The 14,271-nt window shown below is 35.8% G+C and overlaps 2 protein-coding genes across 2 annotated transcripts; both read right to left on the bottom strand.

The window, feature by feature from the left end:
- Window positions 1–187: 187 nt before the first annotated feature.
- Window positions 188–4,404, bottom strand: LOC144004585 (5-hydroxytryptamine receptor 3A-like). The gene is made up of 10 exons (XM_077501891.1): window positions 4,289–4,404; window positions 4,057–4,217; window positions 3,395–3,439; window positions 3,192–3,301; window positions 2,893–3,062; window positions 1,387–1,547; window positions 1,112–1,322; window positions 906–1,037; window positions 681–751; window positions 188–604 (listed from the first exon to the last, which is right to left on the bottom strand). The coding sequence occupies exons 1-10, from the start codon at window positions 4,329–4,331 to the stop codon at window positions 371–373; spliced, it is 1,338 nt and encodes a 445-aa protein (XP_077358017.1). The 5' UTR covers window positions 4,332–4,404; the 3' UTR covers window positions 188–370.
- Window positions 4,405–5,930: 1,526 nt separating this feature from the next.
- Window positions 5,931–14,054, bottom strand: LOC144004498 (5-hydroxytryptamine receptor 3A-like). Its single transcript, XM_077501677.1, has 10 exons — window positions 13,399–14,054; window positions 11,953–12,119; window positions 11,125–11,169; window positions 10,730–10,839; window positions 10,498–10,667; window positions 10,254–10,411; window positions 7,977–8,187; window positions 7,126–7,299; window positions 6,483–6,556; window positions 5,931–6,412 (listed from the first exon to the last, which is right to left on the bottom strand). Exons 1-10 carry the CDS (start codon window positions 13,433–13,435, stop codon window positions 6,197–6,199), a joined length of 1,362 nt encoding a protein of 453 aa, XP_077357803.1. The 5' UTR covers window positions 13,436–14,054; the 3' UTR covers window positions 5,931–6,196.
- Between the last annotated feature and the right edge of the window lie 217 nt (window positions 14,055–14,271).

Genomic DNA, 14,271 nt, shown 5'->3' with positions numbered 1-14,271 from the left:
ACATTTTTACACAATTGCACATATTTTACACCTTTCCTTCTGTTTCTTTTTAACTGTTCATATGGGTGTGCGTGTACTCATTTCATTATATCATTTACATTTAAGCTAACGTTACGTAGCGAGCTAACTGGTTATCTACGTCGTCACTGTATGTACTATATCTAAAGTTATTATCAAGTGTCTTTGAGTGAGCAACAAAAGCAATAAATATTCTTTTTTTATTCTTTCATAGAGTCAGCACGGTGGACGATGAGTTAGCAACTTTTGTTTCAGTTGTGTGTCAACAGCAACCGCATGCGTATACTGTCTAAAGCCTGTTTACTCCGTGGTACTGCCACAGTAACAAATCATAATTGATATTTATGAATTCTCATTCTTGGTGGTTCATCAGCCAAATGAAGCACAACACAGCTAAAAACAAAGACACAGCGGTGAGGTAGATTATGAAAAAGATTGTGTTGATTTTTACGGTGAGTCTTGTCCAATATCCGGGCTTGTCCTCATTTTCCTTCCTGCTGTCCAGAAGTCGCGTTAGGGCCTTTATCAAATCATTTGTTTCGTCGGAGAGTCTCTCCAGGGAGCTGGACTCCGTCAGTCGGCCTTCCTGCAAAGTTTTTTTTTTTTTTTTGAGGATTATTGTGACTAATAAACAATATATGATTATGTAGAGTTGAAGAAACCTTTAGCATTTCAGGTGGATTTTCATCTGTGGGCACTTTGCAGATGCATGAACAACTTTGACTTTTCTTTTCTGTAAGAAAACAAAATGACAGAAATGTTATTTTCGTGGCCATATGTAGCATTGCAAATGTCATGTGACCAAATGCGGACAACAAGTGACGCCCACAATGTGAGCCCGAAGGCACTTTGAGGTCAATTTCCCATTTTGAGTTGTCGTAAAACACCTTTTTCACCACTTTGATCTCCGCTGACTGTCACGTCCTGGCCGCCTTTATCTTTTTCCATCAGGTACATGACGAAGATGGTCTCCAGCAGGCTGAGCATCATCAGAGCAAAGATGCCGATGCAGTAGACGACTGAGGGTGCAGCGGACGGCGTCAATGAGTGCGAGTCCGTTTACATTTGAGGCGTCATTTCACATCTGGCTGACCTATGAGAGGGATTTTGTTGGAGGAGCAGGGCAGGATCTCGTTGAGGATGAGCTGCATGACGGTGACGGCCAGCAGAATGGTCACCTTGAAGCTCAGCTTCTCGCCTCCCCTCTCCGAGATGAAGAAGGAGGCCAAGTCCAGGGCCAGGAAGAAGAGGACGGGCAACAGGAAGTTGATGATGTACAACATCGGCCTCCTCTTCATGCTGATCTGTGACATCGCGAAGAAAGTTTGGAAACAGCTCAAATACAGTCTACAGCATCAAACTACTTACAGTATAAACAATCATATCTTGCTGGATGCCGAACACGCTGCTGGTCTTGTTGACGACGGTCATGCCGACGAAGATCCACTCGTTGCGCGTGCGCATTACTTCCCGCGACCACTTGGTGGCTTGGGCGGAACTGAGCAAGTGAAGTAGCTGCAGTTCCTCAGCTGAGACAGGAAGTGAGTGTCACTGAGTGTAAAATACTTTTTCAGGTATCTGTACTTTACCCAAATATTCGTTAAAAAAATATATAATATTTTTTAACCCAAAAAAATCCTGACTAAGAAGGGGCCATACCCCTCAATAAGCATTTTTCCACAAAAAATCTATTATAATCGCCATTCGCTATTTCACTTTTAAAAAAACAAAAACAAAAACAAAAAAAGTTTAAAAAAAAAAGTTATTGACTATTTTGGTCTAATTCCCCTGTATATTGGGTGCACTGCAATTCCACTTCCGACCATTAGATGGCTGCACGATTATTTCACTTGATACAATAGGAATACGAAAGAAAAAGAACAAAACCGGAAGTACTTAGGCACGTCTTAGATTTTATTGGAAATATTTTCATTTTATCAAACCCTGCTTTTTAAGACTACAAAAAGCGATTGTTGTAGTTTTATGTGTGAATGAAAACACAAGATTATATTGAATGGAAAAAATTTTTAATCTAAGAACAAAAAATTGTCAACTTTGGTTAATTTGTATATTTTATTGTGGAAAATGGCTTATATCCATAAATGTCAATTTCTAAACTTGAAACCTTTATTCAAATTATTTTTGATTGAAATTGACAATTATTTTTAAGTCTCTTAAATTTGTAACGAACAAAAAATGTCATTAAATAATTAATATAGATGCAGAATTATAAAAAAAAAAATACAACTTGGAGCTACCTGAATGTTATTATTTTTTTATCTATTTATTTATTTATTTATTGGTGTTTTTCCCCCTCCTATTTTTTTTAATTTTAATTTATGTGATTCCCGTAAATTGGATTGACTGTTTTTTTTTTGTATTATTCTTCTACATTCAATAAATGATATAATAATAATAATAATAATAATAATAATAATAATAATAATAATAATAATAAATACGTTAAGGTTGTAGTTTATTTATTTTCATAATGTACAACTTTGACCATGATTTTTTTAATGTTTACTGTGAGATAAGTTTGCTAGTTTAGGAAAACAATATTTGTTTACTGTAAACACAAAGAGGGATTGTTACACTGTAAAATACTTTTGTCTGTCTCTCAATGTATTATTATTATTTTTTTTTTTTACATGATTGTATTTTTTTTAAACGTGTTTAAAGACGTTAATGCTACAAAAACAGGTCTATAGAGTATTTAAATATTTTTTTTTCTTGTAAGGGGGTTTACTGTCCTTCCAATTTGACCTGCACTTGTACCTAAGTACGGAGTAGTGTGATTACTCTTGCCACCTGCAAAATGAAGACATGGACAGACGAGCTTTTCCAGTCACGGAGTGTTTTGTTGAGCCTCACACGAGTGGACCACGGACTTGAAGGTGAGGTTGCAGCTCTGCTGGTCAAAGGGGAACAAGTAGATGTGCAGCTTGCACGTGCTGAGCAGCACCTGGTCGTTCTTCACGTACACGCGGCCGTCGCTGAGGATGGTGAGGTAGGGGCTCGGCGGGGCCTTGTCCTTCTCTATCCTGCGCGGCAACAGCACGATGCAGACGTCAGGCTCGAGCAGGCTTGGCAACATTTTATCCTTGGTTTTGTCTTCAAATGTTTGAGGGTTAAGGTTGGGGTTTATTTTGAAGGGATGGATCGATACTTACATTTCTTCAATGGTGAGATCTGGATGCCAAAACAATTCAGTGGGAAGAGAGATGTTCGTAATCCCGCAAAACTGTTCCGGATCCCAAGAGATGTGATCATTCTGCCATCTCTGTGCAGGAAACACAATTAGAAGAGTTACCAAAAAATATTCATAAATTGGCAGGAAAAAAAAGTGGGGGGAAAAAAAGTGCTTTTAAGGGACCGTGAACATCCAAACGTAGGGTACGAAGGTCTGGTCGAGCTCCCTCTGTTGACAAAAAGAAAAGTTACAAATATTAAAATTCAAGTGTAAAACATTATTTATTGTTGAAGGGGAGGATAACCTACCCACAATCTGGCATAAAAAAAAGAACATTAATGGCTTTTCCCAGCCTCGGTTAATTATTCAGTGAATATGATGGAAGTCTCTAATTACTGTTGAGAAAGCCTTCAAGCGGCGTCAGGGTCAGATCGGTTAACCGCAAAAATGATTTGGAAACTTTCCGTCTTGTTTAAGATGACACCTGGCAACCAATGATATGATTTACAGTATTTGTCATTTATTGAATAGACGTCAGCCACATTTTGTTGATTGCAATAAAGATATTGCATACATTTTCATATTCAACCAATATTTTTTTAATGTTATTTTTTTTAATGTATTGTGTTTTTTTATTTGATTTTTTCAAAAATTTTATTTAAAAAAAAAAATTTATTCAAAATTTTTTTAATTTTATTTTTTACATCTAATTATTTTAAAAATTTATTTTTTTATTATGTTTTTCTTATTCTAAATTAATTATACACATATGTGCCAACGTTTTCTAAAAAGCTTCAATTAATACTAATATGTGCACTGCAAAAAATAAAAATAAATAAACTAACCACGTCGAGAATGGCGTAGAGGATGACCTCCAGCGAAACCACAGTCGGCTTTTTGAAGTCTTTGACGGGCCTCGTCATGGAGTACAAACTGCTCTGTGTGCTCATGTTGAGGTGGTCCAACACCTCGTGGTAAGAACACACCCGCTCCGAGCGTGCCGCACCTGCGCAACAGAACATTTGGCCAAATACAATTCGACAACAAACAAACAATTAAAGACAATAGTGAGCTCACCTGTGAAGAGGAGCATGAAGACGAAGCATCCAGGAGGGAGCATCTTGATGCAGTGAGCGTGTTCTTCTCGATCCGTGTGGACGTAAGGAAGAAGAAAAAAGGGGGCTGGGCCACACTTGAATCCCACAAGTCCAAATTGCAAATGCGATCATGGCGCCAGTTGCTGCTCCTCATTTGTGGTCATGTTCATTTGTCTGTCTGACTGACTTGACCACTTTAATGCTCAAATATCACTCCCTGTTTGATAGTCAGATTAAAATATGTTGATGTTGTTGGAAGGAAAGTGTTTTCATTAGTAATTAGATTGTTGACAACCCTAAAGTGCTTTTGGGATTAGGAAAGAAAACATGTTTTTTTTTTTTAGTAAAATATTGCAGCTTTTTTTTGAAGACATCAACATACAGTGTCAGTAGAAATCAAGTCAAACATTTTCTTTACTACATTTTTTATGTGCCCCGCCCAGCGTAAACACTGATTACTATTGTCGTTATGCAATATGAAGCAAACAGCAAAATCCACCCGTTTTTATCCGTCTCAGGGTCGGCCATTTTGACACTACACCGGCTTCTGTCGTCGAGTGAAAATGACATCACAGTGCCTAAAAGCTCAGGTAACGACCAATCAGGACTCACCTGTTTTCTGTGTTTGGTCATGTGACGTTCACAAGCTGAGCCCTTAGGCACATTTGTTGTCGTTTTCAGTCGACAGCATAGCATAGCATAATATCAAAATGGCTGCCCCATGAGATGGATAAAATGTCAATTTTGATAGTCTGTATGATAAAAAAAAAAAAAAAAAGTCATTTAAAAACTTGTGTCCTAGTGTGTGTTTTAATTGAGCAAATAATGTTTTTTGGGGCCATATTCATCATTTTCAGTTCAAAAATTAGAATTGGAATCTTTATTGTCATTGTAGAGTCCAAATAAAATAGGGCTAAACCTGTGTCCAACCGCACCCAACTGAAAGTCATTTTTCATCATACCCCCCCACCCCCACCACCCAGTCATGGTTTCACAAAATAAAATGCGCACATATGCAGAAACATGCCTGACATATTCATAATATAAGTTGGATCAAGTTAAAGTAAAAAGTACCATTTTGTTGAGCTTAATTTACTAGATAACGCTCCGCCCCTGTCTGGATTCTTAAAAGACGTAAAAATACGTCCTTGGCAGTGAATGTCAGTTCTTTTTTTTTTTATTGCTTTTGTTGCTCACTCAAAGACACTTAACAAGTTTAGATACAGTGCATACAGTGACTACATAGATCATTAGTTAGCTCACTACATAATGATGTCTGTGTTAAGCTAGCTAGCTAGCTATTTGTTGCTCACTCAAAGACACTTGATAACAAGTTTAGATACAGTGACTACATAGATAACTAGGTAGCTCACTACATAACAATGTCTATGTATTTAGCTAGCTAGCTAGCTATTTGTTGCTCACTCAAAGACACTTGATAACAAGTATAGATAGTGACTACATAGATAACTAGGTAGCTCACTACATAACAATGTCTATGTATTTAGCTAGCTAGCTAGCTATTGTTGCTCACTCAGACACTTGATAACAAGTATAGATACAGTGACTACATAACTAGTTAGCTCACTACATAACAATGTCTATAGCTAGCTAGCTAGCTAGCTAGATAGATAGATAGATAGATAGATAGATAGATAGATAGATAGATAGATAGATAGATAGATAGATAGATAGATAGATAGATAGATAGATAGATAGATGGATAGATAGATAGATAGATAAAAAGTAATGTATGTATTATACAATCCGTACAAGATTGTTTTCCCACCCCAAACCTTTATTCTGTATGATCATGCTCAGCAAAGACGGCACACACAAACACACGTGGACACCTGATAATGGCAGTAATGTGTGTTAATAATTAGCGCTAGGTCCACTTGGAAAAGAGAATCGTCAAGAAGAGGCTGACCACAGTCAGATAGAAGATGAAGAAGATTCTGTTGACCCTGGCGGCCACTTGTGTCCAGTAACCCAACTTGTCTTTCTCATTCCTGCCGTTGAGCAGCACGGTCAGCGTTTTTTCCATCTGCCTCAACTCGCCCGACAGCTTCTCCAGCGTTTGGCACAGGGCGCCGCTCTGAGCCTTGAAAAAATAAAAAAAAACAATTTGGGGTTAAATCGTACTGTGTGACCTCAGGGATGTTGAGACGCACCTCTTTGGTTAGCGGCATCAGTTCCGTTGGCGTTTCAGGCATGGAATAAAAGACGCCACCTTGCGTCCAAGCTTCTGCAAGCAAAGCAAAGCAAACTAATTTTAAAAAACTCAGCTAAAAACATTTTTAACTCATTAGCTCCCAAAAACGTATAAATACGTCATATTTTAAATGTTTTAAGTGTCCCAAAGACGGATTTATACGTTTTTTAGGTTGTTTTTTTATGCCAGCGCATAGAGAAGGCTTTCATGCAGTCTCTCTACTGCAGAAAATGGTTGAGTGGCAGCAGAGTATAAGAGATCAACCAGGCCATGTTAAAACCAGCTGATTTCCCCACAGTTTGAAGCAGAATTGTGAATAATGATGAAACTTAGCTATGTTCTATTGCAAATTGCTGCACAGCAGAAACAGATAGGAATATACTTTTTTTCCTGATAAAAGAAGAGACTCTAATCTCTCTTTTGGTAGATTCCATATTTTTATAGCAATAGAACATAATATTTCGCGGGCCTTGCAAAATCAGTCAAAATCCAGGAAAACACCAGTGAAAATGGTTGGGAGTGAATGAGTTAATATAAAAAATAATAAAATCTAACAAACCTGCTCTTAAAATTAACTGAAGTCAAAATGGTTCTAATCTCACCTCCGTGTTGTTTGTGGAAGCCGGTTTGCATGTTTCGCTCGTCGCTTCTTCCGTCTCCGTCGGCGTCCGCGTGGTCGCTGTCGCTTTTGTTGTCTTTCTCCAACAGGTGCATCACCAAGATGGTCTCCAGCAGGCTGAGCAGCATCAGCGCGAAGATGCCGATGCAGTACACGGCTGAAGATGGCGTCGTTTATGTTACAATTTATATATAAATTGTAAATTTCCCAGAGGGAGCCATCCCAAAGGGATCAATAAAGTCAAGTCTAAGTCTAAGTCTATATAAAGCGACCACACATCTCAAAACTAGAGGATTTAATCAACCAAAGTTAGCTCTTTTAAAATCAACAACATAATGACGTTAAAATATTCCAATTTAAAAAATCCATGGAAAAAGACTGGTATTTTTCCCTCCATTTTTTTTTTTCTGTTATAAAGTTAAATAAATATGAAAAGACAAAAGTATTGTAACACCAAATAATTTTCTGCTAGTAATTCATATCGTAATAGCCGTCACTTTATGTAGGCATAAAAAGCAGGATTGAAGAGGATTTAACGTTCAATAATCTTCAGCAAAAACTAGACTGAGCTGAAATACTTCCTGTTTTTATTCAAATTAAGTTTCCAAACATAATAGTGAGCTGCCATCTAGTGGTCAACAGCGGAATTATGCAGTAGAAAAGAGATTTCTGTGTCTCAAATCATGGTTCCTCATTGAAATGAATGGAAATGCAATTAATCTGTTCCAGTCTCCAAAAAAAACACCCAAATTAGTTTTTCAAGTGTGTTTTTCATAACAAATACTGTCCTGTGACATTATATTCCCAGATGCTGACAAAATGAAACCTGTGTACCTATGAGAGGGATGGAGTTGGAGGAGGAGGGCAGGATCTCGTTAAGGATGAGCTGCAGCACGGTGACGGCCAGCATGACGGTCACTTTGAAGCTCAGCTTCTCACCGCCCGAGTCCGAGATGAAGAAGGAGGCCAAGTCCAGGGCCAGGAAGAAGAAGACGGGCAGCAGGAAGTTGATGATGTACAGGATGGGCTTTCTCCGCATGCTTATCTGGACAATCAACACAGATTGAACCTGGCTTGAAACCCTAATGTAAAGTGCATTAATAATAAATACAATTGATTACTATTATTATTATTATTATTATTATTATTATTATCTGAAAACAATAACTTTGGCTTGAAACCCCAATTTGGAAACCCTAAACGTACTTGAAACCCCAATTTGAAACATCTAACTCTAGTTAGAAATCAGAACCAACTGTTTAAAAAAACAACAACAAAAAAAACAACTACGAGTTTAAAAACAACAACAACAAATATATGAGTTATTTTGGGTCAAAACTCAATCAAATTGGGTCAAAAAGTGTCCGACACATCTTTTTGGGTTATTCTTTTAACCCCAAAAAATGTACCAAAAAAAAAAAATAAAAATATATAAATATATTTATAAATAACCAAACAAACCAATAATTAGGTTATTGGTTTGTTTGTTTTATTTTTTGTGGGAAATCCTACTTTGAAACCCAGTTGGAGAGATGTTTGTGTACTCTAAAAGTAGTTGGGTCAGACTCAAAACTAACCCAAATTGGGTCAAAAAAAAAAAAAAGGGCCAATACAACTTTTTGGGTTATTCTTTTAACCCCCCCAAAAAACTAAAAAAATAGCCCAATTTTTTTCTTTTCTTTTTTTTTTTTTGCGGTAAACCCTACTTTGAAACCCAGTTGTCAGACTCAAAACTAACACAAATTGGGTAAAAAAAAAAAAAAAAAGAAAAAAAAAAAGGGCAGACGCAACTTTTTGGATTATTCTTTTAAACCCCAAAAATTTACCAAAAAAAATAAAAAAAATAAAAAAATAACCTAATTTTTGTTTTTTTTTTGTTTTTTGTTTTTTTGTGGGAAACCCTACTTTGAAACCCAGTTGGAGAGAAGTTTGTATACTTTAAAAGCAGTTGGGTCAGACACAAAACGAACCTAAATTGGACCAAAAAAGGGCAGACGCAACTTTTTGGATTATTCTTTTAAACCCCAAAAATTTACCAAACAAAAAACAAAAAACAAAAATAACCTAATTATTGTTGTTGTTTTTTTTTTTTTTTTTGTGGGAAACCCTACTTTGAAACCCAGTTGGAGAGAAGTTTGTGTACTTTAAAAGCAGTTGGGTCAGACACAAAACGAACATAAATTGGACCAAAAAAGGGCAGATGCAACTTTTTGGATTATTCTTTTAAACCCCAAAAATTTACCAAAAAACAAAAAACAAAAAACAAAAATAACCTAATTATTGTTTTTTGTTGTTGTTTTTTTTGTGGGAAACCCTACTTTGAAACCCAGTTGGAGAGAAGTTTGTGTACTTTAAAAGCAGTTGGGTCAGACACAAAACGAACCTAAATTGGACCAAAAAAGGGCAGACGCAACTTTTTGGATTATTCTTTTAAACCCCCAAAATTTACCAAACAAAAAACAAAAAATAACCTAATTATTGTTGTTGTTTTTTTTGTTTGTTTTTTGTGGGAAACCCTACTTTGAAACCCAGTTGGAGAGAAGTTTGTATACTTTAAAAGCAGTTGGGTCAGACACAAAACGAACCTAAATTGGACCAAAAAAGGGCAGACACAACTTTTTGGGTTATTCTTTTAAACCCCAAAAATTTACCAAAAAAAACCCAAAAAACTAAAATAACCTAATTATTGTTGTTTTTGTTTTTGGTTTTTTTTGTGGGAAACCCTACTTTGAAACCCAGTTGGAGAGAAGTTTGTATACTTTAAAAGCAGTTGGGTCAGACACAAAACGAACCTAAATTGTACCAAAAAAGGGCAGACACAACTTTTTGGGTTATTAATTTAACCCCAAAAATTGAACCAAACAAGTATTTTTTTTGTGGGTTTTTCATTTGATAAAAAAAGAAGAAAAAATGGTGTTGTAGTTTAGTCATTTTTGGGGTTAAATAAATAACCCAAAAAGTTGGGTCGGTTTTTTTGGCCTTGTTTGGGTTCTTTCGAGCCATCTGTTTTTAACATGCACATTTGTTTGTTCTCCCCTGACAAGACAAATTGAATTTCCGTTTGGCCGTGAAGCCGCGTGGGCGCGTCTCCAGGCGGCAGGCTGGACCGACCGTGTAGACGATGACGTCCTGGTGGTCCGGGCTGCTGGCCTTGATGGAGGTCACGTTCAAGTTGAGGAAGATCCACTCGTACTGCGTGGGCATCAAATCGCGCGACCACTCGGTGGCCTGGGACGAATTGTTGCTGGGCTCCAGCCGCATGTCCTTGGCTGCGGCGGAAGTCGAGTTGATTGAATTCAAAATGGATGTTTCAAAGTGTGTTTGAAAGAAAAATATGTCATTTTGTGCAACTTACACGAGTGTATGATGGACTTGAAGGAGAGGTTACATCGCTGCGTGTCGAAGGGGAACCTGTAAATGTTCATGCGACACATGCTGAACAGCACTTGGTCGTTTGTGACCTCCACAAGGCCGTCGGACCTGATGGTCAGGTAAACGTTCGGGGGCGCTTTGTCCTTCTCGGCCCTGTCGGGAGACATTTGGAGTAACTTTGCGGGCTCGGTGGCGAAGGACGCGTGAGCGCTTACATCTCCTCGATGGTGAGATCCGGCTTCCACAGGATGCCGACGGGAAGAGACACATTATTGATCCCGCAGAACTTTTGGGGATCCCACGAGATGTATTCGTTGTGCCAGCTCTGAAAGCCACCAAAAAAAGAAAAGTTGTTTAATTTATATGCAGGTGTTTTTACCACTTGCGTTCCAATATAAGTAGTTGAAAGGTTTATCGTGACATCGATGCAAGTTTTATTAGCTTGTCTATAGGGTTTTCAATTGCGTGTTAGCATCAAGCTAGCAAGTTAGCAAGCTTTAGTTCAATAACAAGAGAGACCACAGAAGAACAAGGCAGACCAATACATTCGGAACGATCGTGCCATCATCATCATCATCATCATCATCATCATCATCAAAGCGGAACTCACTGTGACGGTCCAGACGTAAGGAACAAACTTCTGCTCCTTCTCCACCTAGAAAGTGGACATATCATTAGATTAATAAAATAAATAAATAAATAAAATATATATATAGTTTTTAAAAATAGTACACTTTTATTTAAAAAATGTAAAATATCTAATTTCTATATAAATATAGAATTTAATTTATATATATATATATATATATATATATATATATATATATATATATATATAGAGAGAGAGAGAGAGAGATTTTAAATAGTACAATTTTATTTAAAAAATGTAAAATATCAAATTTATATATAAATATATAATTTAATTTATATCTAAAAAAATATATATATAGTTTTTAAATAGTACAATTTTATTCAAAAAATGTAAAATATCAAATTTATATATAAATATATCATTTAATTTATATATAAACAAATATATATATATATATATATATATATATATATATATAGATATAGATAGTTTTTAAATAGTACAATTTTATTTAAAAAATGTAAAATAGCTAATTTATATATAAATATATAATTTATATATAAAAATATATATATATATAGTTTTTAAATAGTACAATTTTATTTAAAAAATGTAAAATAGCTAATTTATATATAAATATATAATTTAATTTATATATTTTTTTTAAAAAAGCCCCCAAATCTGGAAGTACCTACTTTAAAATAATTGTACAGTGACAAAAATGCATTGTGACATTACAATACTCGATGAACAGGAGTTATGAAACAGTTTAGCACAGTAAAACAGTTGAAAGTCTCAACCCAATTGCTGATTATAATATATATAATGTACATAAGTATGCTTTACCACGTTGAGGATGGCGTACAGCAGCACCTCCAGGGACACGTGAGTGGGCCTCTTGTAGTACCTGACGGGCCGCGTCATGGAGAAGAGCTCGTTGGTTCGAGTCAGGTTCAGGTGGTTTAAGACATCCTGGTAACTGCAGCCGGTCGGTTCCGACGTCACGCCGTCTGCTACGGTGGATAACACCAGCGACAATCAAACGAGTGACCAGTTGGATTTTTTTTTTTAGATACAAATTTTCGTTCAGATGATTTTTTTATTTATTTTTTTGCTTTGACTTGGGACCAAAAATTTGAGAGGGGGACTATTTTTATTTATTTATTTATTTTTAGTTATTTTTGCCTCCAGAAAGTTTTATCTAATCACGCCACATAATATTTCTCTAAAGTCAGATTTTTTTTTTTTGCTTTGACTTGGGACCCCAAAAATTTGAGAGGGTGACTATTTTTATTTATGTATTTATTTTTAGTTATTTTTACTTCCAGAAAGTTTTATCTCATTATTTAGATTTCTTTCTTTTTTTTTTTTTTTTTTTTTTTTTTGCTTTGACTTGAGACCAGATAAGAGGGGGACAATTTTGTATATATTTATTTATTTAGAGTTATTTTTGCTTTCAGAAAGTTTTATTTTGTCACGCCACATAATATTTCTCTAAAGTCAGATTTTTATTTTTATTTTTTGCTTTGACTTGGGACCAAAAATTTGAGCGGGGGACTTTTTTCTTTTTTTTTTAATTAATTTATTTCTTTTTAATTATTTTTGCTTCCAGAAAGTGTTATCTCGTTACTATTTCTCTAAAAGTCAGTTGTTGTTTTTTTGTTGTTTTTTTTTTATACCATGAATGCCATTATTGCCTCGTGTCTTGCTTAATTGCTCATCCACGAACACGGACCTCAACGGAGGCCAATTTGGACGTCATTCTGGGTTCTTTTTCGCGACTTCCCGGATGAGCCATCATTTGCACTCTTGAAGTGATTTCGGTGTCTGACCACTTCTGGCCGAGGTTCACCACACTCCCCAATTTTCTCCATTAGCGCGTAATGGCTCACTCGAGTCGACTCATCTTCCAAATGACTTCACTTTGATTCTCATTTGTTCTTTAATTACTTTTAATGGCGTGTTTTTGATGAAGATTCAGTTGCTTACTTCAATTTGTCTGACAAGTGCTATCGCGGTAACGTCTTGATTCAATCAATTGCTGGCCTGGGTGTGGCCAATGAAATCTATTTTTCCCCAAAAACTGTTCTGTTAAGTCATGATTTAACAAATACTCGTCTTTACATGTGACCGCCTTTAATACATAAAATCATCATTAAGAAAATGCATCAACTTGTATTTTAAATCGGTTCGACAATTGAACATTTTTCACCATGCACAAACACGCTGCAAATAATCAGTAAAAGTAGATGAAAACAATTCATTCATTCATTGCCGTGCGATGCCGCTTACCCGAGAAGACGAGGAGGGAGACGAAGGCTGCGAACATGATGAAGTTACTGACAGGCAGTAAGTGGTCGCTTCCGCGGTGTCCTTTTATGAAGGAGGAGCGACGAGCGGACGCGGCGTTGCGGCTCTTCTAATGCGATGGTGATGAACTGATGATGTTTTTCTCGTGCCGTGCAGGGCCCTTAAAACTCAAGTGAGACAAATCGAGTTAAACACGCACACGCATGGACATGCACGGTAGGAGCGAAACGATAGCATGAATAATTAATTCATTGTGTATGTTAAGAGACTATTGACGGCGATGTGATGTCCATCGTTAATTTTAGATCGATTAGTTAACTCAATATGAGTTGCTTGAGACATTCACATGCATGCACCTGAGTTGGAATCAGCTTGTGCGCCAAATAGTTTAATTACGAAGAAAAATAACCTAGTTTTTGTTGTAATAATGAGCAAAAGTAATCATGTTTATTATAAGAAAAAATAAACTTATTTTTCTTTATAATGAAAAATTGTATATCATTTAAATGTCAATCTCGTTTTGACTGAATAAACAAATATCTACCAGTAGTTTATAATAAAAAAAGAATCTTGTTTTTGCTATAAACAATACCATCTTGTTTATTTATAATAAACAAAAAAGGTTTACATTATAATTAACAGAAAATAAAGTAATTATAAAAAAAACAACCTGTTTTAATTTAATTAAAAATTCTATTGTTTATCATAAACAAAATGGAACCAATTTTTTATTGCATAAAAAATTTTGAATAATAAAGAAAACAAAACATTTTTTTTTTTTTAAATTACCATTATTGGGTTTATTATATTTGTATCTTATTTCAGGAATAAAACAAAGATAGATGAAGGCTAATA

Source organism: Festucalex cinctus, chromosome 17 (assembly GCF_051991245.1).
Source record: "Festucalex cinctus isolate MCC-2025b chromosome 17, RoL_Fcin_1.0, whole genome shotgun sequence".
NCBI classification, from domain to species: domain Eukaryota; kingdom Metazoa; phylum Chordata; class Actinopteri; order Syngnathiformes; family Syngnathidae; genus Festucalex; species Festucalex cinctus.
The sequence above is the reverse complement of the archived record's forward strand: the minus strand, read 5'-3'. Positions and strand labels throughout refer to the sequence as shown.